General features: G+C 37.6%; 1 protein-coding gene across 1 annotated transcript in view; it reads right to left on the reverse strand.

The window, feature by feature from the left end:
• Positions 1 to 507: 507 nt before the first annotated feature.
• TUSC3 (tumor suppressor candidate 3) overlaps positions 508 to 23,693 on the reverse strand; it is a 132,192-nt gene continuing 109,006 nt past the window's right edge. Inside the window, exons 8-10 of the mRNA XM_036250007.1 lie at positions 17,882 to 17,956; positions 13,528 to 13,618; positions 508 to 1,571 (exon numbers count right to left, since the gene is read on the reverse strand). Of these exons, the coding sequence (XP_036105900.1) occupies positions 1,556 to 1,571; positions 13,528 to 13,618; positions 17,882 to 17,956 (182 nt within the window). The 3' untranslated portion in view covers positions 508 to 1,555. The remainder of the gene's footprint in view (positions 1,572 to 13,527; positions 13,619 to 17,881; positions 17,957 to 23,693) is intronic.

Below are 23,693 nucleotides of genomic sequence, written 5' to 3' on the forward strand. Positions count from 1 at the left end.
TGTTTAATAATAGATTTGGAGATGTGTAAGTTTAACAAAGTTCTGAATTATATAACTTTCACTATTGAAAGCTATATAATGTTTTGAAAACATAGGTTTCATCCTGCCAGCACACATATTGCCCTGGGATTTAACTTAATATGCCCTTGTGGGCTTTTATATTGTGTATTTTTTTTTATTTCCTTTTCCTTTTTGTTAATCCTCACCCAGGGATTTTTTCCCATTGATCTTTTGGGGGGGGGGGGGGGGAGAAAAACATCAATGTGAGAAAGAGCCAACGATTGGATACCTCCTCCATGGGGTCAGGGATCCAACCTGCAACCCAGGTATGTAACCTTGACCTGAATTGAACCCATGACCCAAATCACATAGCACTATTTTCCATTATTTGTTGAATTTCAAAGGTATAAAATAAGCAAATTTGGTCTGGCTCCTGTTTGAGAATAGAGCAAACAAAGTTGTCCATGGTCTATAATTTGGATCTTAATGAAAATTAGATAGCAAGCCTAAAGAGAAAAAAACAAAAAGTTTATTGGACTGTTTCTAAATCCGTCTTTGGATAGCATCACATAAATAAAAAATTCAGGTTTGAGAGTTTAAAAGCGTAGCTACAAGCTTTACTTTAAATTTTTGGCTTTCAGTACTTCTATAAGTCAGACAAAATGTACATTTCCTGTCTAATTTACAGAATTGTTGTGAAGAAAGAAATACCATAACATATACCAGGGTGCTGTATACACAGAAACAGGATATGCAAACAGAATCATGGTCAGGTTCCTATATTTGGTTTTCAAAAAAGCTTCACCGAGTCACACACTCATATTAGGATAATTCAGGGAACGAGGTTTTGAGGGCAGCCTCTTCCATACAACACGGGGACATGGCCTTGGTGGGCAGTCCTGTGGCTTCTGGTCTGGACTCCCGGATGACACTTCTAAAGGTGGAGAGGAAAGAATCCCTAGTTCTGTGGTGCTGGTTTGGTCACGTTTGCTTTAGGCTTGTGATCTGGAAAGAACCTTCCTTCCCAGGTTTGGCATCCAAGTTGTGTGTACTATTCGTCCAGCTCCCTGTCCTAAGCACCTCTATCTACGATTAACTAGAACACAACACCATGTGTAACCATATACGTCCTTTATACTGAAACCGCAATAAATATAATTTTTCAGAACGTGACATTTTCATGCATATACCCTATCTGTACAGCCGCAGGAATTTATTAACACATTTTGTAGTTTTCCCTTCTTGCTAACATTGTGGTTTTCTTGACTGAAAAGTGAACAGTTCTGAAGCATGAAATGATACCTTGTCACCTATTTCAATCCTGTAGCATGCACCGAATACGATATGCTTGCAACACATCAATGTTTCCTGTGTCCTTTCCAGTGCTAATATTAAATTAAACCACACATTTCTATAAATTAAATTTACTAGATCTCACATTTAAAACGTTACACAAGGATAAGCTAGAATAACATGGAGATGAACTGAAGAATTCAAAGTAGTATGTCAGGAACACTTTATCTTCACTTTCACTTTATGGAAATCCCACTTGGCTTCATTTAATTAAAAAGCTGAAAAAGAAAGAAAATTATGATGTGTGTAAGTAAGAAAAATACAATATACCGTTAATTCCATTCTAAATCAGTACATGTAAAATATAACAAAGAATGTCATAATGATATTAATTCATCTCGTTCTAATATTTACATCAGGGTAACTGCACTGAACTAGTTCCTGTAATGGGGTCAAGCTTGTGTTGAATATAGGTCAGTGGTTGGTGAAGATGCTCACAAGAACTTGAACTTGTGGTGGTGAAATTTGGGCAAAACACTCTGTTTCTGGGAGCCACTCAATATTGGCTACACCAATGGTTAAATTGGCATTTAAACTGGCAACATAGGGGAAATAAAGGGATGGGTTAAAATAAATATTTAGAGTGCATAATTTCAATGTCCTAAAGAAAATACCTTTTTCTCACCATTCAATGTATAATTCATTTACTTACATAATATAAACACTTGATCATTTTTATGAAATTTATCATTTCATGATATTGAACAAGAAAGAATGTATACAAAAATCATAAAAGTATCACGTGATTCTGATGAAACAACACAAATAGATGCTCGTACATACAGAAAATAAAAGTAAAAGATAACTATTCTTTGGAACTTCCCTAATTAAAGCTCTAATATAGAATAGAAATGTACTTTACATTTCTGTAAAATAGCTCGTTTGAAATTTATACCTTTCTGCTAATGAGGCAATTTTTTTTTTTTTAAGTCTTGACAGTATCACGTTGTAGGACAATCAAGAGACAAACACATTTTCAAGTAAATATTAAAACAAAAATGAAATTAATAATTATTATAGTTGAAAAGCCATGTAGTTGGAAAAAGCAGGTTTGAATTTGGATGTTTAAATTTTAATATCCTAGGCACACTCTGTCTTTTTGTACCTTGGAATCCTTGTTTTGCATGATCTCCAAAGTTCTTTCCAGCACTAATATTTATTTTTTTTTTTATTTTTTTTATTTTTTATCCTCACCCAAGGATATTTTTCCATTTTTTGTACAGATAGAGTGGGAAGGAGAGAGAGGAAGGGAGAGAGAGAGAGAAACATCGACGTGAAAGGGACACATCGAGTGGCTGCCACCCGCACGACCAACCAGGGCAGGGGACAAACTGCAACCGAAGTACGTGCCCTTAGCGGGAACCGAACCCGGGTCTCTCCGGACCGCAGGCCAACGCTCTAACCGCTGAGCCAAACTGGCCAGGGCCCAGCACTAATATTTATCATGTTGGTGATATTATATGCTAAAAGTAAATGTATATTGTAAAATATTTTATTATAAAATAGTATATAAATATTTGTTATATATGTAGAATGTTTTATATGAGAAATTAAAATATAAAGTATGCAGTGCAAACTAAAATAACTACGTACCTGTGTCTGAGGAATTATAAAAGACAGAACTCATGTGCTGAGATTTAGAAGCAATAAGACATTGCTTCTGTTTTTCCAGCCAAGTTAAGACTGAAGCACTGCAAGGTATTCATCTCAGTGAGGAATGTCTGCAGGGAGCTTCTGCCGGGCATTAAGCTACAGGTGCTGTTCAATCCCCAAACCCTTAACCACACAGATGGCGAAGCAGCTCCATCTGTCATGTGTAAATGAACTTGTTGGCATTTTCTGTCTTCAGTGACAAGCCCACACTGAAGATAAAGCTAACTAGAAAATGAGGAAAAATAATAATAATAAAAAAAACTTGATCATATTTTAAACTAATTAAATTAGAAAAAACTACAACTTAAAGAAATAGGACTTGTAGTTTTTCTTTTTCTTCCTTTTGTTTTCAAAGGACCAATCCTCACATTTCAAGCTATGGAGCACTAAAGATCACCTTTTATTATTGCTAAAAATAGTACCACCATAAAAGCAGTAACAGTAATATGACTTTATGATTTTACACTTCCTAGATTTTGTGGGTGCTAGAAAGGTTAAAAGGGTTCTATGATATTTAGATGTTGCTACATTCAGAAAGTAAAAGGATCTTTGTATTTTCTTAATATTAAAATAGACTAAACTCCTTATACTTACCATGCTAGTCATGCCATGCTAAGGGTCCTTCCCAACTGAAATCCTTATTTATTTTTTAAAAAGTTGTTACAAACCTTTTGTTTATATTTTATTATAAAATGATAAATATGCAGTCAGTCTTGAACTGATCTTTTTATTAACTGTCCTACAATAAAGAATAGAGTACTTCTTATTCCTTTATATTTAAAACTATCTTTTCCATAAAAAGAGGTATAAAAACTTATTTATAAGTATTTGTTCAAGACACTGGAAAGATGAACCACAAAAGTGTCAAAAATGTTTTTTAGTTAAAATGTTTCTTAGACAAGTATGGACTATTCTCTAGGTAATCATTCAGTAGTTCATGTTTGTTTTTTGTATATGCCTTTAGTGGGAGTCGAACCCGGACTCTCTAGTCCCCACAGGCCAATACTCCAACCGCTGAGCCAAACCAGCCAGGGCTCATGTTTGATTTTTATTTCCATTATATAAACATTAAATGTGCAACGTGTGTTCCAGTATGAGTGTTTTATATTGACTTCATCACTCAAGAGAATAGTCTCTCATTTCTGTCTATCAGGGTCTGACAAATATTTTTCTTCTTCTCCCATTTACCTGTCTAATAATTTTGATGTATACTACTATAGTTCTTATAGATTTATGCTTCTAACAGTGCTTAAATATTGTCTTTCCTAATGCTTATCATAAAAACATAAAAAATGCTTCATACTTTAAAACCGTTAAGAAGACTAAAAATCGGAGATACTCCTCTTTAGTGCCGCAGCCTGTCTGGACTCCTCCACCCTGACATGGCTCATCATAGTCACGATCGAGAGCACATACAGAAATGACACTGACTACCATGACGGCGTATTCTGAAGTGACTACACGCATGGTCCGGTTTAACTGGGGTAGCAATACAAGATGGAAGCTACTTGGCAAGGGCAGGGGAGGGTTTCAACAGCAGCCCAGAACCAGCCACACATGCCCTGAAGCTGCCCCTTCTCCTTGCCCAAAACGGACGCAGCTACCTCCTCCTAGTGTGCACACCAGGAATGCAGAGGGTCACTGTGCACACAGAGAAGGGATGGGGCGAGGATCTCAACACACTTCTCTTCTTAAGTCTGGCTCTCTCCTAATTTCTCCCACAACAGCAAACTTTCAGGATTTAGATAAAAGTGCAGCTGAGGAGTGCTGTTCTACAAGTTCATTAGCAAGTGTATTCTTGAAATTCAAAATAAATGTTTCTAAAGACATTATTTAAAGTGGTAGTTCTTTTCTCAAATTCAGACCCAAAGAAGTTAGTTTCAATCAGTACTCAGCAAAGACTTATTGATCATCTATTTTTAGAATACTGTGCAGAGAAGGGTGCTGCACAGAATGAATGATTGAAAATCATGGCCATTAGGCTTCTCTTCCAGAAGAGAGAAAGACATGGACACAATAAATATAACAGTGACATACCTAACATGATGGCAAGTCATAGTGTTACAGAGATTTAAAACCAAGAAAGCAAAACTCTGACAAGTAAAATGCAGAGACGGCAGCCTGGGCTGAAGGAGCTCACTGAACAAGGTACCAAAGCCTGAAAACACATCAGGTGTGTGCAGTGTGGCTAAACCAGTGGTCAGCACACTGTCCATTAAAGGCCAGAAAGTTGTAAATATTTTAAACTAAACTAAGCTGTTAGAGTGCACAAGTAGCCACAGACAATCCATAAGCAAATGACTGGCTGTGCACCAATAAAACTTAATTTTGGACTCTGAAATGTGAATTTTGTATAACTTTCACATCACAAAATATATTTTTTCAACGATTTCAAATTGTCAAAACTATTCTGTTTCTGTGGCACAGAAGTGTGGACAGCGGCTGGATCTGGCCCGCAGGCATGGCCGACCCCGCACTGAGCATGGGGCACGCTGCAAGGAGACAGATGGAACCCCACTTAAAAGAAAAAGGGGGACTTATACAATGGAATTACTAGACAGGTAGTAGAATCATCTGCAGACTAGTTAATGGCACTGAAATATGCTTGTGTTATGTGAGAAAAAACAGCTTATAAAATATGTATGCTGCTGATACGGATAATCCGGGTGTTGGGATTATGAAAACTTTATTGTCTTCACCTTGCTTATCTATATCTTCTAGAAGGAATGCCTATTAATTTTTCCCTGCTATTTTGTTGTTGTTGTTGTTAGCCATTAACAGATTACAATGAAACAGCCATTAACAGATTACAATGAAACAGCAATATAATCTGTAGATCCTTTTTTTGTTTTTTTAAGGATATTTTTTACATTGATTTTCAGATTGAGTGGAGCGGGGTGGAGGTAGGGGGAGACAGAGAGAGAGAAACATCAATGTGAGAGAGACACATACATTGATTGCCTCCTGTATGGCCCTGACCAGGGCAGGGGATCGAACCCACAACCCAGGTGCGCGCCCTTGACTGGAATCAAACCTGTGACCCTTCAGTCCTCAGGCCAGGCCAAGGCTCCAACTGCTGAGCCACACCGGCCAGGGCTAATCTGCACATGTTAAAACAGTTCTGCGTGCCTCTCGAACCAGGGACGGCTTAGGGAAGAAAATGATGACTTAGTGCTAAATTAGGGGGCTGGGCCATAGTCTGAATGAGACACTGTACATCCGTTGAGATGGCAGCAGTGGGAACAGAAAGTTTTCACTCCTGTCCCACTGCCTTGTCGTTAAGGGACCTCACCGATTCCTGTTCTGAGGACTTTTTAACCTCTAGTCCGTATTCATAAGTGGTCTAAGGGGCTGCCAGGCAAAAGTACATGTGGCTGTCAGCCAGACCTCCTTAGGCAAAGCCCTGGGCTCTCTTCTTTATAACAGAAGGTTACTGAACCCAGGAAAGTCTTCACGTAAGACGTAGACGATCTAAAAGCCCAAAGAAATGCGGGACTTCGGAAGGAGGGAGCGCGCTCTGGCAATGGAAACCTTTCTGCATCTCCAGTCACACACCTGACAGGTGTCAAGCCCAGCTACTGCCAAGGCACAGACAGGGCCACTTAGTGAGTTTTGATAACTTTAATTAACTTTGATAAGTTTTAATTAACATTTAGGCCTGGTCAGAAACATGGATGCTTGGTCTGGGGGGAAAAGAACAATAATGACAGTATGTGGGGTGAGGCTGAGAAACAGGTCAAGATAAAGACATCTGAGAGCTTCCCTGCTTTCTGTGAGCTGGTGAAGGGTCAACTTTCTGCCAGAGTAAGTGTATCTCTACGATGGAAATGACCCTTTAGAGCTACCTTTGAGGTTGTCTGCTCAGACTACGTGTTCTGATGTTTGAGGGGTTGAAAAGTGCAGTGCAAAAATTTTAAATTGGATTCTGATTTTTTTGTTAAAACTACTTTGGATTGATCTTTTTCTGAAATGATCAAATATTATTTTAAAAAATCATCACCCATTTAGAAAACTTGTATTTTGTTTTATTATCTTGGATGTTAAAGTTCACATTGTTTGCTTATGGGAAAGGGACTTTGAGCACAGTCTTCCTAAGGAGAATTAGTATATTTCTATCAAGAGCTGTAGTTCGGCTTCCCCCCTAAAGTATCGAGACAGAAGTAACCAAGTGGAATTATATTTTGTTGGAATAAAGGGCATATGCATGTATACAAGTATTATTGTTTACTTCTATTTGTCAATTGATTTCATGTATCCAAGTCTATAGCTGGAATTTTTATTTGAGGAATTATACCTGTAGCAGCTAAGTGCTAATTGCATAAGATTGGAATATGAGATCTCATAGTTAAAAGTTACGTATTTTGCACTTGTAAACTAATTCTGCTATAATTTATGAGATAAATAGTATGGTCATTTGAAAGATGAGAAAAACTGGGGCTCAGAGAAGATTAAAAGACTTGACTGAGGTTATGGTTTTAAGTTCCAAGGTCCAAATCACATCTTCTCACTCAAAGTCCGGATCACTTTCCAAAACCATAATGAAATACAATAATACGGAAAAAATAGTCCTTGAGAGTCAATTTCCATATGCACATGATTATTACAAGATTTGGCAGTGCCTTCTTCATCCACATACAACGGGACAGATGAGGGTGCCTTCAGAGCACCCTAGCTCTGCTCTGAGCCCTCTCCAGCTCTTGGGTCCTCGACGTCCTCCTCAAGGCTGAAACTTAGCACGAGAGGCAAGCCCAGTGAGATCATCAATGATAGGTAGTGTGGGTTGGTCACCCCACCATTTGTATATTCCTTTTCTATCTGTACAGCTCAAGATGTGTTTTTCTTTTCTCTACAGATGAAAGATCTATACCTAAGATGTAAAAATAGATAGGATATTGCTCTACACTGTACATCCCGGGACTTCTGCCTTGCTGCTGCTTGTTCACGACCACATTTTCTCAAAACTCTCAGGGGTGTCTTTTATTCCTAGCAGTTATTCTGTACTTTCCTTTACTAAATATCAATCCACTTTTTTTTTTTTTTTTTTTTTGTGGTTATCTCTCAAAATAACCAAAGACATTATTAATGACAATTACCTTTTTAAGACAATGGAAGACAGTTTCTATGTCCACTGTAAGATACTTGTTCTGTGTTTTTATTTGATGCTGGCCAGCAGCTCAGGAGCAATTTGACATCACAATAAGTGTCTTTAGAGCTCAGGTTTCTGAAATGACCTTTCCACACACCACACACCCCTTAGCTGTCTGCAACAAGCTGACAACTCCAGGGGTGTCACCTGCTCTGAACCCCACCTTTTGGAGCAGTGCATTGTGGCAGACAGTCTCTTCTTGCTTTGTTTCTATCTGAATGGCTCCTGTTGCATTTAGATAAGGAACAAATAAAAATGTTCTGGGTAAACATTTGATTAACAAGTATATGATGAGCACCTACTATGTACAGAGCATTCTGGAGATATAAAACGGTAATTTCAAGAACTCTTCTCATAATACCTTATAATATTCTCGAATGGAATCTACTTCAGTACATAAAAGTTGTATCTGGATACTTAATGAAAAACATAATGCAGGAAGTGCTACTGAAAAATCGTGCTAAAGGGGCCAGTCCAGGGAAGAGGTAGGTGAAGTAATTAATATTCACTGAGGACCTACTATATATATTCAGGCACTACAAATGGATTGTATAATTTATTGCCACAAATTCTGAGATAGGTATTATTAACTAAGTTTACAGATGCAAAAACAGGTTTAACAAAGTTAAGTATTTTGGCAAAAGATACAGAAATCTAACAACTGAGCCTGTCTCCAACCCCATAAAACACTATTCTAGAGGTGGGAAAAAATGATGCTCAGAGAAGTTAAGTAACTCCAAGTCCCAAGGTTAGTGAAGAGAGGATCTAAAATTCATACTCAGACTTGGGTGACTTCAGAGCCAAAGCTGTTAACTAATACACAAAATTATATATTGAACTTGAAATGAGGTCTTCTGCTTCTAAATGCTATTTTCTTTAAGACAACTCCAGAGTCTTAAAAACAGGAAGCAAAGTGACAGAATTAAGAAAACGCTTCATGTTTTTCTACTTGAGACTGGATGTGTCGTAAATATTTTTGCAGAAATTTTTCAAGAAAACTTTTGTGAGTGAAATGTGTCAGTGGAAAATATGGACAAGTAATTACCCATAAGGGAACACTACCATATATTGCTATTAGCATTTTGCTCTTCTTAGAAAATGGGGCAAACCTGTTGAGTTAATCTTTAATATACAAAATAAATTCAGTACTATCACTGCAATAAAATTTCTTTTTCTGAACTATGTATGGTTGAGATGGTAATTAGATCAAATTCTTAATATTGATGTTTTGCTGGTAGTTTCAAGAGACTCAGGAGTCCAATTAAATTCATCAAAAGGTTCAGGGAAAATCTGTTCTTCACTCAACTAAATCATGCAAATATAAAACAAGTCACTTAATCTTCAATGTAAAGAAAAATCCTGGTTAGAAACAAGTAGATTAAATAGAAATGAGTTTAAAATATTTACATCAGAATTAATGATAATTAGCATCAACTATTTATTGCGTAATTAGTTCTATGTGCCATTTACAGTACTATATAATGGCCATGTACCAAGTGATTTTACATGCATTCCCTCATGTAATTCTTATAATAAGCAAAAGAAATATGTAAAAAATTTCCATTTACACGTGAGAAAACCAAGGTTTAGAAAAGTTAAGTAACTTGTCGAAGGTCTACAGCTAGTAACAAGCAGACCAGAGATTTAAATCAGGAGGAATTTAGTGATGCTATGAAACATTAATACTATAGGGAAAAAATGTGGGGGAGATTCATGGAAGAAGGATAACCTTTAAAGTAGTCGCTTATCCCCTTCAGCATAAAGATGGAAAAAAATAATAGCAATATGAAGTCCTGAGAAAATATGAAGGACATAAATGTTTAAGGTTTTGTGAGGTTTAGGACAAAATAAAACTGGAAAAAAAAATCATTCCATATAGAAGAAACTAAAGGTTGTAGATTAAACAGAATCCAAAATTGTGAGGAAAGAATGAAAAATTAGTTTAGAAATAACTATGGACATAGTTCTTGGTACAAAAGTTGTAATCCACAGAAACCTAAAAGGAAGACCCGAGGGCTACAAAAGGCAGAGCCCCCCTGCCCCCAAGATGTACGTGGGCGTCACAGCTGAAGCCCCTGGCTAAATGTGTTTTTTATTTTTATTATTACTTTTATTTATTTATTTAATCCTCACCCGAGGACATTTTTGCATTTATCTTCAGATAGAGCGGGAGGGAGAAAGGGAGAAAGAGAGAGAGAGAAACATCTATGTGAGAGAAACACATCAACTGGGTGCCACCCACACAACTCCAATTGGGCCGGGGACAAACTGCAACCGAGGTTCGTGCCCTTAGCGGGAACCAAACCTGGGTCTCTCTGGACCGCAGGCCGACGCTCTAACTGCTGAGCCAAACCGGCCAGGGCTAAATGTGGTTTTTTAATTAGTGGAAGAAGTTATGTTCAAATGTGCCATTTCACTAACAGATGAGTCTCAGGAGTCTTATCCAAAGTGGGAGGTTTATTTACTCTCTTTGAAGAAAAATTTGCATTTGTCCTTTCTCTCCAAGTGAAGGGCGTGGTCCTGGCTGAGAAACGACTCCCCTTTTCTTCTGCAAGCTGACGTCAGTGCCTGGGTCACAGCTGACGAGGCTGGCTCGGCGCTTGGTCCCCAGGTCATGATGCACTTAGCAGGGCCTAACGCTCTCTGAAGGTGGACATCACCAATGTCTGCTCAGAGGGTCTCGGGCCAGGACAAGCGTTCTGGAACATGCTTTGCGGGTTTCCCCTTCCTGTAATGATGGGGTCCTGCATCTCATGTTCTCATATCCTATAAAGAGTCTTTATCTGATATGAGCAAGGTTGGCTGGTTGTTCTCACCAAGCACCATAACGCTGGTGCCACACACAGATGCTTCTGGGAATGCAAAGTGTTCCTTACGAATGCGGTGTGGTGTCATAACTGACCAGGCTTCTCCCACAGGATAATTCAGTGGGAAAAGGTCTATTTTCCTTATCACCATTTCACTTTTCTTCTTTTTTTTTAATTGACTGATTTGTGAGAGAGAAACACTACTCAGCTGCCTCCTATACACGCCCCATCCAGGGATCGGATCCGCAACCTTTTTGGTGTACGGGATGACTCCAGCCAACCTAGCCGCCAGTCTAAGGTGAACTACAGAAACAACTTGAGTAGCTGTGTCACTCAGTCATGCAAGGGCATAGGCGATGACAGCCGGGAAGGGCTGCTGCAGTGCCAGGACCCTGCCTGCCCTGGCGCCATGCCCTCTGTCGGCACACCGGGCTCCCCAGAGAGGCTCCGTTCAGGTCGGTCCTTGGCAGCTCCTCCTCGGGGTTTCCACCGCAATGATGTCAAAAGTCACATCCACAACCACTCTTGGGCATGGCTTCCATCTCGACTTCCTAGAGATTTCACTGACACGTCCTGCTCCGTGAGGCCTGCTGGGGGCAGCCTGTGGGGCTGGTCATGCAGCAAGGACGCCCCATGCCACGTGCACACACAGAGTAAGCAAGCGTGGACTCCGGGTCAGAAATGCTCACCATACATGTCTAGGCTGAGGCCTGGAAAAAGTACTTGGAAAAGCTTCCTGGGTGAGTTATACATCCACTGCCGGGAAAGGACTCGAGTATTGCAGAGTATCAGAGTAAATGACTACTCCTTGGAAAAAGTACACACTTGCAGAAAATTCTTCATAGCATAACAAACAGTCAAATGTAACATTATTCGAAGAAACTAATAAACACGCAATTTTCTCTACTTTGCCTGCTCATCCCATCGCCGCATCGGAGAGCAAGGCACACGGAGAGCAAAGCACACGAGGGGAGCCGGGACCTGCTGTCACCGCCCCGTCTCCTGACTGCAACCAAACTGGCTGCAGAGTCCGCACAGTGCCTGGGCTTCACCTTTAATAACACGAGGTGCCTTTCCTCGGCATACTCTAAGTGCCATGGATTGACAGAAATTAAGTTTCTCAGCTTTTTTGGCATCCTACATAAAACAATTAAAAGAAATACAAATACTCATTTATAAACTAAAACGCAAATCATACCGAACCATGATTCTCAATCCTAGCGTGGGGAAAAGAGAAAAACATAATTTCACCTTTCTTGGGTAGACTTAACCTTAGATACGATTACTCTGATAATTTCACATTTTCAAAACCCAAACTGGCTGGCTCTCCGTCGTGAAGAACAAAAGGAAGACACTGGAAACTTGACTTGCGCTTTGTATTGCTCTTGGTGCCCCGGGAGCCACTGCTGTTGAGAATTCGTTTGCACTGCAGGGGGGACTCAGGCAGATGCTCCTGCTGCGCAGATACGCTCCTCGCATCTCTTCCAGTCCTTTAGCACATTTATTTGTAATGAGTGTGGGAAGAGATACCTGAAAATGTGCCTCTGCCCACATGAGAAGACAGAGGTAGGGCTGAAGAGCCAACTCTTGCATCAGAGCCCCACGATCTGGCCTCCCTGCTATGGCATCAGTCCAGTCCCCCAGAGAAAGCCTGTATTGTTGCCGTCCCCCATGTAGAACAGTCTCTTAAAATAACTGCACAGTTCGTGCGTGGGAAAGAGGTAAGGTACGATGAAATTTTATTTTCTATCAATGTATCGCTAGTACTAACCCAGCAGTTTTCAAAATCTCTGAGAAAGGAAATATAGGACCTTTACTTCTTAATTAGAGAGAAGGATGGGTTAAGCTATTAGAAGGACTCCCTAGAGAAACAGGAAGTGGAACATTTATTCTCTAAGAGAAGCTGAAGAAGGAACATGCTCAAGAAGCAAACTTGTGCCTAATTCATAAAATGACCAAGTATAATCTGGCTCACCAATTGTATTATGCTTTAGTAAAAGTCTCGAGTTTGGTTATAAGGACGTGGTTTCAGGATAAATTTTCAACATCTTCCCACCTCCAATTGTGACATGGTGGAAATCTTACGAGATACTCATGACAACTGTAGTGACCAAATATTATTTTATCATTTAATTTTCCCTTTCAAGTTTTTCTTATTTGAAAAAGTTAAATTTTGCAGAATTCAAAAGATGATGCAAAGTTGATCAGACACTTAACAGTCGATTATATGCGAAAATATTGCAAATGAAGTAAAAATCATGATTATTAGATAAACCAAGAGAAAAAGAAATTTTGATGAATTCAACAAAGCTTAAAACCCATTCTGTTATATGTATATGCACATATTATATATATAATAAAACTATACTCTGCATGGGAACAGGGACCATGTCTTATATCTCCTTTGTGAAATCTATGCTGAACACAGAGCAGGTGCTCAAAAATTTGCTTAACTGAGTTTAAAATATCTGGGCAAATGAGATAGCTATTTTACATCAATCCTTAAATCCGATTAACCGCTGAAATTCTGTTTATTAGTTACAAATGAAAGCAGTCACATCATATTACCTGTAAGGATAGCCGTGGTACTTGGAACGGAATATGGACAGGAGAAAGCTGAAGAAGAAGACCACCAGGCCTAACCCCACTAGGCAAATTACTAGAGAGACAGAAAATACCATTAGTGTCTAGACCCAGGCAACCCAAATGTCTCCAAAAAAAAAAAAATGCATTCAATTAATTACAGTGTACTTACATTTAATAGTTCATGGTACATACAGGTACAACAAATCAGGTCATCCAAAATGCAATGTATTCATTATTTTCCACGTTCTCCTCAATGAAAATGTATATTTTGGGTATGAAAACAACCAAAGTGACTGATCTAAGTCTTCTGGTGGTTTTCATCTCTTAAAGAGTTCCTACAGGTACTAAAATGCCCCAGGGGGATAAAAACAAAAAAACATATGTGACAAATCACAAACAAATTTATCAGCCCCTGCATTATGAAAAAAATGGCTATTATTATTAGAGACATTTGCATTATTGGAATGCTAAAAATAATTTTATTCTCAGGGCCATGCAATATTTATGAAAAAATATAATTTTAGATTATTGCATCAGTAAAAGCCTGTTAGTTACAAATAATTCATTCTAGTGTATAGAAAGCTAAGAATAAAAGTTTGGAGAGTAAAATACAGTAAAACCTCGATATAATGGACTAATTCAGGCCAGGAGGTGTCTGTTAAAGCTGAAAGTCTGTTATATAATAAAGTAAGTTTTATAAATGTGTATGTTAAAAATTGACAAATTAGTTAGTTTACCTGAATTATGTAGACACATTTGTGTAATTAAAATTAAGTATGAAAAGTTTAATTTCACAGAAAAGTTTTCTATATGTATTACCGTAATTTTAAATTTCTACTGAATAGGTCTAGTAAATGAGTACATTCACCAGTCACCTCGAGTAAACAAATGCACTCAGGTAGGCGTGGCTTACTGTGCTTGGGGACATCCACAGGCACTGGTTAAAACCCAGAGAAAGTCACACCGTGCCATAACAGAACCAATTACTGCTCTCGATTTGGTGTGATCACATGCCAATCATTTGCCGAACACTGTTTACAATGTTGACTCTTGGATTTAAATATGTAGACTACAGTTGTAGATATGCAATATTTATTTATGTTGGTGAAATTGTTATAGTGTTTCTTCTAACATATAACCTATTAGCTAAAATGTGTTAAAAATAACAGTGACGCTCTGGCCGGTTTTGCTCAGTGGTTAGAGCATTGGTCCATGGACCAGAGAGGCCCGGGTTCAGTTCCCGCTAAGGGAACATACCTCGGTTGCAGTTTGTCCCCAGCCCTGGCTGGGGTCGTGTGGGTGGCAGCAAATCGATGTCTCTCTCTCACATCGAGGTTTCTCTCCCTCTCTCCCTCCCACTCTATCTGGAGATAAATGTAAAAATATCCTCAGGTGAGGATAAAAAAAATAATAATAATAATAGTGAATAAATAAAAAGTAACCAGTTAATTTAAGCAAAACTTGGTTAAAAGCATTTTAAAATTAACAGGGTGTTAATTTTCACTTATGACATATGGACCAGAAATTTTGTCCATGAAATCTGAAGTCTGTTAAATCGAGGGTTTACTGTAATATAGTCTCTGAGAGTCAAAGGGGGAGAAAATCCCCCTAAACAGCAGGTAATAGTGTCAAAGTACTATTGTTTATTTGTTTTAACAGTGGAACAGGGGCTTATGTTAGAGTGGAATGTGCTATGCTGTGGTCTAGGTTTTCAACACTACTTTGTCCAAGGCAAGTTGACAACAGGAAAACTATGTTTTATTTTCCTTTTTATTATGGTCGGGAAGGCTTTACTTTAAAGTATATGAGTAATAAAATATGTATATATAAAACATAAAAATATGCAAATGTACTTGCATATATATTTTTATATATCTAATTCAAGATTTATTGCCATTAGTAAAACATGGATATGTTTGTAAAATGTAAATGCTTAAAAAAATGAGCATATTAAATGCAAGTATGTTTGAAATAAAAGAAAATATACTTAAAGAAATTGAAATTTATTTAGATCTGGTCTATAAATAATAAAAATTAGAGTTATCTCTTAAGAAATATCTAAACATTTCTTAAGACTAAAATATTTACTTAATACTTGAGCACTGAAAAATATCTGAAATTATTATAAAAGGAAAAGACAAGAAAAAAGACAAGAAACATACTAAGGGAGAGGAAACAAAGGAACATTAAAGTTCTATATGCTTCTATATTATATGTATATGCTTTTAAAATTATTCTACCATATAAATGAGGCAAGTTTCATTATAATCCTAGAAATCGGGGAGTGGATATGGTATAGTTTCTCCAAATCTGGCCTAAAAATCTGTCAGTTTCTATTCATCTCTGTCGAAATATCATTCTCTCCGTTTGAGTACAAATTAAGTCATAAGCGCTTAATAGCATTCAGTTGCAGCCTCTGTGACATTTGATTTCAGACAACAGTCATACACTTGGACGGAAATAAAGAAAAAAAGGAGGCGCTCAATATCACAAAATGAAAAACACTTTTAAACATCACTGTGGAATATTCAAGCAGACACCAGGCCCGAGATACAGCATAGGAACAACTTGGCTTGCAACAGTCTCCCCAAACCCAGACTTAATTACACGGTCTTTTACTTTATACCTTCCCACATTTAGTATTTTTATCAAATATTTGTTTTCCTCTACATTTCTTTTTTTAAAAAGCTTTTCAGAAGCTGAGTAAACCACTTTGCACTCTCTTCGCCTCTCTTAGTAGCCTCATTTGGCCATGCTCAGTGGGAAAGGAGGCTCCAAATATGTGAGCATGTGAAACAATATATTGACTTGATTCTCTGCAGTGGAACACAATAATGCAACCCAAGTACCTGCACTTGGGGAAGGGCGGGGACAGCAGTGTGTGTGGGGGTAGGGGTGGGGGAGCGGCAATTCCTATGTGAACCACTGCAGCCCGCCTCGGACAACACACCTGGAGGAAGACAGCACTGGACTGACACAGGAGCACTGTGACCTGGTCAATAACAACTGCAGTGGTTGTATTACTTCCAAAATAAAAGCCCCACTACAATAAAGAAGGAATAATTAAAAAATATATTTCCTCTTTCTCTCTCTCTTCCTCTCTCTCTCTCTCTCTCACACACACACACACACACACACACACATGAATAAATAATTTGATGGTGGAAATTGGAGAATGATAGAGATATCTACGAAGAGGGAAGTCGAAATTAGTGATTTTTTAAACTCAATATCATAGACATTATGAGATTAAAATATTAATACAGCCCGGCCGGTGTGGCTCAGTGGCTGAGCATCGACCCAGGCACCAAGAAGTCACCAGTTCGATTCCCAGTCAGTGCACATGCCCAGGTTGTGGGCCCCGATCCCCAGTGGGGGGCGTGCAGGAGGCAGCCAATCAATGTTCTCTCTCATCGATGTTTCTCTCTCTCTCTCCCTCTCTAAAATCAATAAAGAAAAAAAGGTTAAAAAAATATTAATACACACTTAGTACTATTACTTACACTGATATGACAGGACATGTGATAAATATATCATCACATAAGATTTGTCCTCATAAATATTATTTGTGAATCCCCAAAGCATCATACTGTTTACTCAAAAGATATATCTTACAATGCTTTATCTGAACAATGCTTAACTAACAAAGGAATGTGTTTGCTTCTCAGTTTCTTTACGAGGGTGGATAGAGAACATCGTTGAAAACAGGGTAAACTAAACTGTACGTTACATCCAAAACATTTCAACACTTAAGATACGTAAGTATTTAGAAATCACTATGGTGTACTAACATACATGTCACCCTAGCTGCAATTCCATAAAGAAAACCAGTCTTCTATTTTAAACTTTTAAGTAATTATTCTTTAAACTTCCTAATGAATTGTTAGTCTTACTCAGGGACCTGTGCTCCTCCTACATAAATTCTGGGTTTTAAAAAGGGTTCAGAAATGCATTCTCGTGGCATAGAGGACATATTGTTTGACCATAAAACTTCTAAGGCTCCCCCACAACTGCCCATCTCTCCCCGTGGGGTGCCCATTACTCGGGAGGCGAGAGCTCCGGTGGGGATGGGCCAGAGCAGCCCTGGCCAGGGGGAGGAGCAGTCTCCTTCAAGTGCAAGTACACAGAAAGTCACCCAATCCCATTTGGAAGAAATATATTTTTAATTATTCGCACACATCTAAGAAATAGAAGAAAGTAAAAAGCACTGCAACCTTCCTCAAACCAGAACATTTCTTTAGAAGTTTGTTTACAAAGTACTTTTACATTTCCCATTTGACTTAAATGAATCGTAAGTCTAAAACAACATTACAAATATACCAACTCAGAGACTTACTCCGTCTTTTTCCAACATCTCCTTTGGATGTTGCTGCTTCATTTAGAAGAACCATCCCCATGGTGATAGCAGCATCTATAGTAATTGTCAAGGAAACAGGAGGAACAGATGCAAATGAAATCTTTTAATTTTTCTGGATCTGAGCACAATGTGTTCTTTTCCAGAATGTTCAAATTACAAATGCACAGAGGTAAACGTGATTTATTCTCTTCATAGAAAATAAACGTATCGTTCTTTGTGTATTTAAATCTACCTTAATTTTTTAAACATATAACCTAAAACCTTGTGAGATTTTGCAGGTAATTGAAATGCTCTGAAATTCCAGTGCATTTAATTTATACGGAGTCTCAAAACCAATCATGACATTTCATGTTATACATAAGGATACGCGCTAGAGTCACAAAGACACACTACATTGGCAAATCATAGAAAATTAAAATATATTCAGCATAAAACCAAGCAAGTTTGGTCAGAAGCCTAATGGAATATGAGAAAAAGTGGCTCTCAGCCCCACGCAATACCATCACCCCCACCCTCGACCCCACTCCCCACCCAAAATGCATATATAGCATTTAATACCACTCAACTTTTAGGGATCCATTGTACTCAGTTAGAAAGCAAATTAAATTTGGATAATTACTAAAATATTGAGTTTCAATTACACAGTGATGGCCTGAGAGAATAATGTAAGAGAATGAATGTTTCATGCTACCAGTATGATACATCTGTGGACATTAAGGGTTCATTATTCTTAAGGTGTTTTGGAGAGTCTACTGATATAAATCCCCTGGAGTTTGTAGTGATAGGACAGAGCTAATAATGATAGGAAAAATTTTAAAGTTTGTAAGTAATTTCTGTGTCAGTAATGTTCGGTAGTGATAGGACAGAGCTAATAATGATAGAAAAAATTTTAAAGTTTGTAAGTAATTTCTGTGTCGGTAATGTTCCTATGTAGGTAATTTTTACTGCTTAGGTCTCTGGAGCAGACAGATGAAACTGCTGTTAAGTCCTTAATAAGAAGTTAAGTTAGGATTCGCCTTTCATCTTTCTCGGGCAACACCCTTTTTACTCATGTATAAATTTTAAGCTACACATTTAATTGTACATATTTGATCTGCTAAAAATAAATACAGGATTCTAAATTTTAATTATGACACACCTGCAAATATATGAAATATAAATGACTTTTTATATGACCTTATGTAGGTATTATAAATAAAAATATTAATTTTCTGACTTGGTCTGCTAAGCAGCTTCTGAAATTTCATTTATAAAATCATGGGGGGAGTGGCACGATTTTCTGGGGAAAACATGATTTACAAAATTCAACGGACCAAAGACTTAACCGAAAGGGCTGATGCTATGGGACCCTGCAGGCAGCTGGCTAAGCACTGTCACGGATTCAGCCCTCGCATCAAGCCCCATAGCAACGCTGTGAAGTGGGTACCGGTTTATTCTTGTTTATAAACTGTGATAATACAACTTGCAGAAGAAGTTAAATAACTGGGACAAGGTGTTTAGTGCTGGAGCCAGAATTCAAGCCGAGGCTATCAGAGCACAAAGCCCATTTGCTTTTTTTAAAAATTTATCTTTATTGTTGAAAGTATTGCAGAAGTCCCTCCTTTTTTCCCCATTGACACCGTCCCCCCTACAACCCCACCTTCACTGCACTGCTGTCTGTGCACACTGGTTATGCATATAAGTTCATTGGTTTATCTCTTTCCATCCCACCCCTCCCTTCCCTCTGAGGTCTGTCAGTCTGTTCCCTTCTTCTATGCTCTGGATCTGCTTTGTTCATCAGTTTATTTTAACTATTATGCAATAGAAGCCATCTCTCTTTTTTTCTTTAAAATAAATATATTTGACATATAACACTGTATAAATTTAAGGCATATAACATGTTAATTTTATACACTTGTATACTGTACTGTAATATAATTGCCATTGTAGTGACATTTAGCACCTCTATCATGTTATATATAATTGAATAATTAAGTTCAATACTCTTAGAAAGTTTGATTATAGTATAATATTGATGTCAATATTCAATATACTGTGCATCAGATCTCTGACTTATAGAACACCTGTTGTTACTTTGTGTCCTTAAACATTTGTCTTATCCTCCAGCCCCTCCAGCCCCTAGTAACCACCATTTTATTCTGTTTTGACAAGTTTGGCTTTTTTAGATTCCACATATAAGTGATATTATGACCTTGTCATTCTGTGTGTCTGACTTATCTCACTGGACACGTGTTCAAGGTCCATCTATGTTGTTGCAAATAGCAGGATGTCTCCCTTTTTCATGGCTGAATAACATTCCTCTGTATAAGCGTGTGTGCGTTATCACATTTTCTTCATCCATCTATTGATGGACACACACACTGTTTCCATATTGTAAATAATGCTGCAATAAACATGGGGGTGCATATATCTTTTTAAATTAGTGTCTTTGTTTTCTTCAGATAAATACTCAAAAGTGGGATTGTTGGATCATGTGGTAGTTATATTTTTCATTTATTGAGACATCTCCATACTGTTTTCCATAGTAGTTGCACTAATTTACACTCCTACCTATAGCACATACTGTGGTACATGAAGGTTCCCTTTTCTCCACTGCCTCACCAACACTTGTTATATCTCGTCTTTTTAATGATATCCAGTCTAACAGGTGTGAGGTAATATTTCATTGTGGTTTTGATTTACATTTCCCTGAAAATTAGTGATGTTGAACATCTTTTCATGTACCTGTTGACCTTTGGATGTCTTCTTGGGAATAATGTCTATTCAGTTCTTCAGCCCATTTTAACTGGATTTTTAAAATATGCTGAGTTGCAGGGATTCTTTATATACATTGGATATTAACCCCTTATCTAGTATATGGTTTGTAAAAATTTACCCTATTCTGTAGATTGCCTTTTTATTTTGTTACTTGTTTCTTTTGCTGTGTAGAGCTTTTAAATTTTAAATAGTCCCATTTGTTGATTTTGGATCTTGGTAACATATCCAAAAAATCACTGCCAACACCAATGTCGATGAGCTTTTTCCTTATGTTTTCTTCTAGGAGTTTTATAGTATCAGATGCTATGTTTAAGTCTTTCATCCATTTTGTGTTAATTTTTGTGAGTGGTGTAAGAACAGAGGTCTAGTTTAATTCTTCCTCATGTGTTTATCCAGTTTCGTCAACACCGTTTGTTGAAGAGACTCTCCACATTGAGTATTCTTGGCTTTCTTGTCAATTATCATTTGACTGTATATACAGGGGTTTAATTTTGTTCCACTGGTCTATGTGTCTACTTTTGTGCTAGTACTATACTGTTTTTATGCTTTCTAGTAGAGTCTGAAATCTGGAAATGTGATAACTCTAACTTTGTTCTTTTTCCTTAGGATTGCTTTGGCGACGCTTTGGGCCTTTTGTGGTCCTGTATGGAATTTTGGAACTGTTTCTTCTATTATGGAAATATGTTTGGTATAATTTGATGGTACTTACACTGAATTTGTAGATGGCTTTTGGAAGATGGCATTTTAACAATACTAATTGCTCTGATTGATGAACACGGCTGTCTTTCCACTTGTGTTTCATTCAATTTCTTTCGGCAGTCTTGTAGTTTTTGTTCAGATCTTTCACTTCCCTGGTTAAATTTATTCCTAAGTATTTCTTTTTATTTTTTTATGCTATTGTGAATGGGGCAATTTTCTTTTCTTTTTCTGAGATGTTTTATCAATGGTGTATAGAAATGTAACTAATTATGTATCCTGCAACTTTGCTGAAATCATTGATTAGTTCCATTGGTTGAATCGTTGGGATTTTCTACATATAAGATCATATCAATTGCAAATTGCAACAAATTTACTTCTTCCTTTCCAATTTGGATGCCTTTTATTTCTTTTGTCCTGCCTAAATGCTCTAGCCAGGACTTCCAGTATTATCCTGAATGAGAGGGCTGAGAGTGGGCATCCTTGTTTTTGTTCTTGATCTTGGAAAATATTTCCATTTTTCTCCTTTAATTTTTCTACACTGTTCGCTGTGGGTTTCTCACATATGGCCTTTATTGTGTTCAAGTATGTTCTGACCATAGCCAGTCTGCTGAGGGTTTTTATCATGAAAGGATGTTGCATTTCTGTCAAATCTTTTTCTGTACCTACTGATATGGTCATGTGATTTTTTTCTTTCATTTTATCAATGTTCTATATTACATGTATTGATTTTCATATGTTGAACCATGCCTGCATCCCAGGGACAGATCTTATTTGGTCATGGTGTACAATCCTTTTTATGTGCTCTTGAATTTGGTTTGATAATATTTTGTTAAGAAATTTTGCATCTATATACATCAGGATATTGATCTATAATTTTTTTTGTGTGGCGTCCCTATATGATTTTGGTAGCAGGGTAATAATGGCCTCACAGAATGAGTTTGGAAGTGTTCCTTACTCGTCAGAGTATTGAAATAATTTGAGAAGGACTGGTATTAATTCTTCTTTGAAAGTTTGGTAGAATTCTTGAGTGATTATTTTCTGTGTTGGAAGGTTTCTGATTACAGATTCCATATCTCTACTCATCATTGATCTGTTCAGATTTTTCTATTTCTTCCTCCTTTGAACTTTCTAGCAATGTATACATTTTTTTTAGGTTATGGAATTGGTTGGCATACAGTTATTCATAGAAGTGTCTAGCTAAAGATTTGTCAATTTTATTTTTAAAAAACTAGCTTTTAATTTCCATAATCTTTCCAATTGTTTTTCTGGTTTACATTTCACTATTTCTGCTCTGATCTCTATTAATCTGTTCTTTCACTAATGTTGGGCTTAATTTGTTGTTGTTGTTCTAGTTCCTTAAGGATGTAAAGTTAGGTTGTTTACTTCAGATCTTTCTAACTTCTTAACATATGCATTTATCGACATAATCTTTCCTTTCAGAACTGCTTTTCTGTATACCATTAATTTTGATATGTTGATTTTTCCATTTTCACATTTTTGTTTTTATTTCCTTTTTGATTTCTTTTTGACCCACAGATTGTTCAGAAATGTGTTGTTTAGTTTCCACATATTTGTAGATTTTTAGCTTTCCTCTTGATTTCTAATGTCATACCACTGTGGTCAGAAAAGATTGTTGGTATAATTTCAATCTTCTTAAGTTTGCTGAACTTCTTCTCTTGTTGATTTTCTGTCTGGAGGACCTATCCATTGCTGACGGACCTCTCAGTCCATGGGACGCCGCCCACTCCACTGCGCCACATTGGCCAGACCATACCCCTAAGTTTTAAGAACACTGTTTCTTTCTAATATTGTTAAAGTTATGTCATTTTTCTACTCAGAACACTAGATTTACACCTCATTCAGAGTAAAATCTAAAGACCTCCAAATGGCCTCAAGGCCATGCATGATTTCATCCTGCCCCACTGCCTAGACTTCTTGTCTGTTTGCTTTCATTCTTGTTCTTGCTGTTCTTCCAACATACAGCCCTCTGCCTCGGAAGCTCTGCCCTTGCTCTTCCTCTGCTTGCAATGCTCTTCTCCCAGGATCCACATGACTCACCGTCTTCCTTCAGGCTTCTGCTCAAAGGACATCTTGTCAGAGTAGCCTCCAGCCTCTCGACTTCTTACCCTGCTTTGTTGATCTCTATAACATGTTTCGAAAGAAATTTCAGATTCCACACCTTTCTTACTGTCTTTTTCCCACCACTACAATGTTAGCCCCCAAAAGGGCAGAACCTGTTTTGTTTACTGTCTTACCCACTAGCCAGTCCTCTTGGACATCCATCATTATCCTCCGTTACACACCCTGGAGCCCAGAGAGGTCTGCATGACTGGCT

Source organism: Molossus molossus, unplaced genomic scaffold (genome assembly GCF_014108415.1).
Source record: "Molossus molossus isolate mMolMol1 unplaced genomic scaffold, mMolMol1.p scaffold_m16_p_9, whole genome shotgun sequence".
Classification (NCBI taxonomy): domain Eukaryota; kingdom Metazoa; phylum Chordata; class Mammalia; order Chiroptera; family Molossidae; genus Molossus; species Molossus molossus.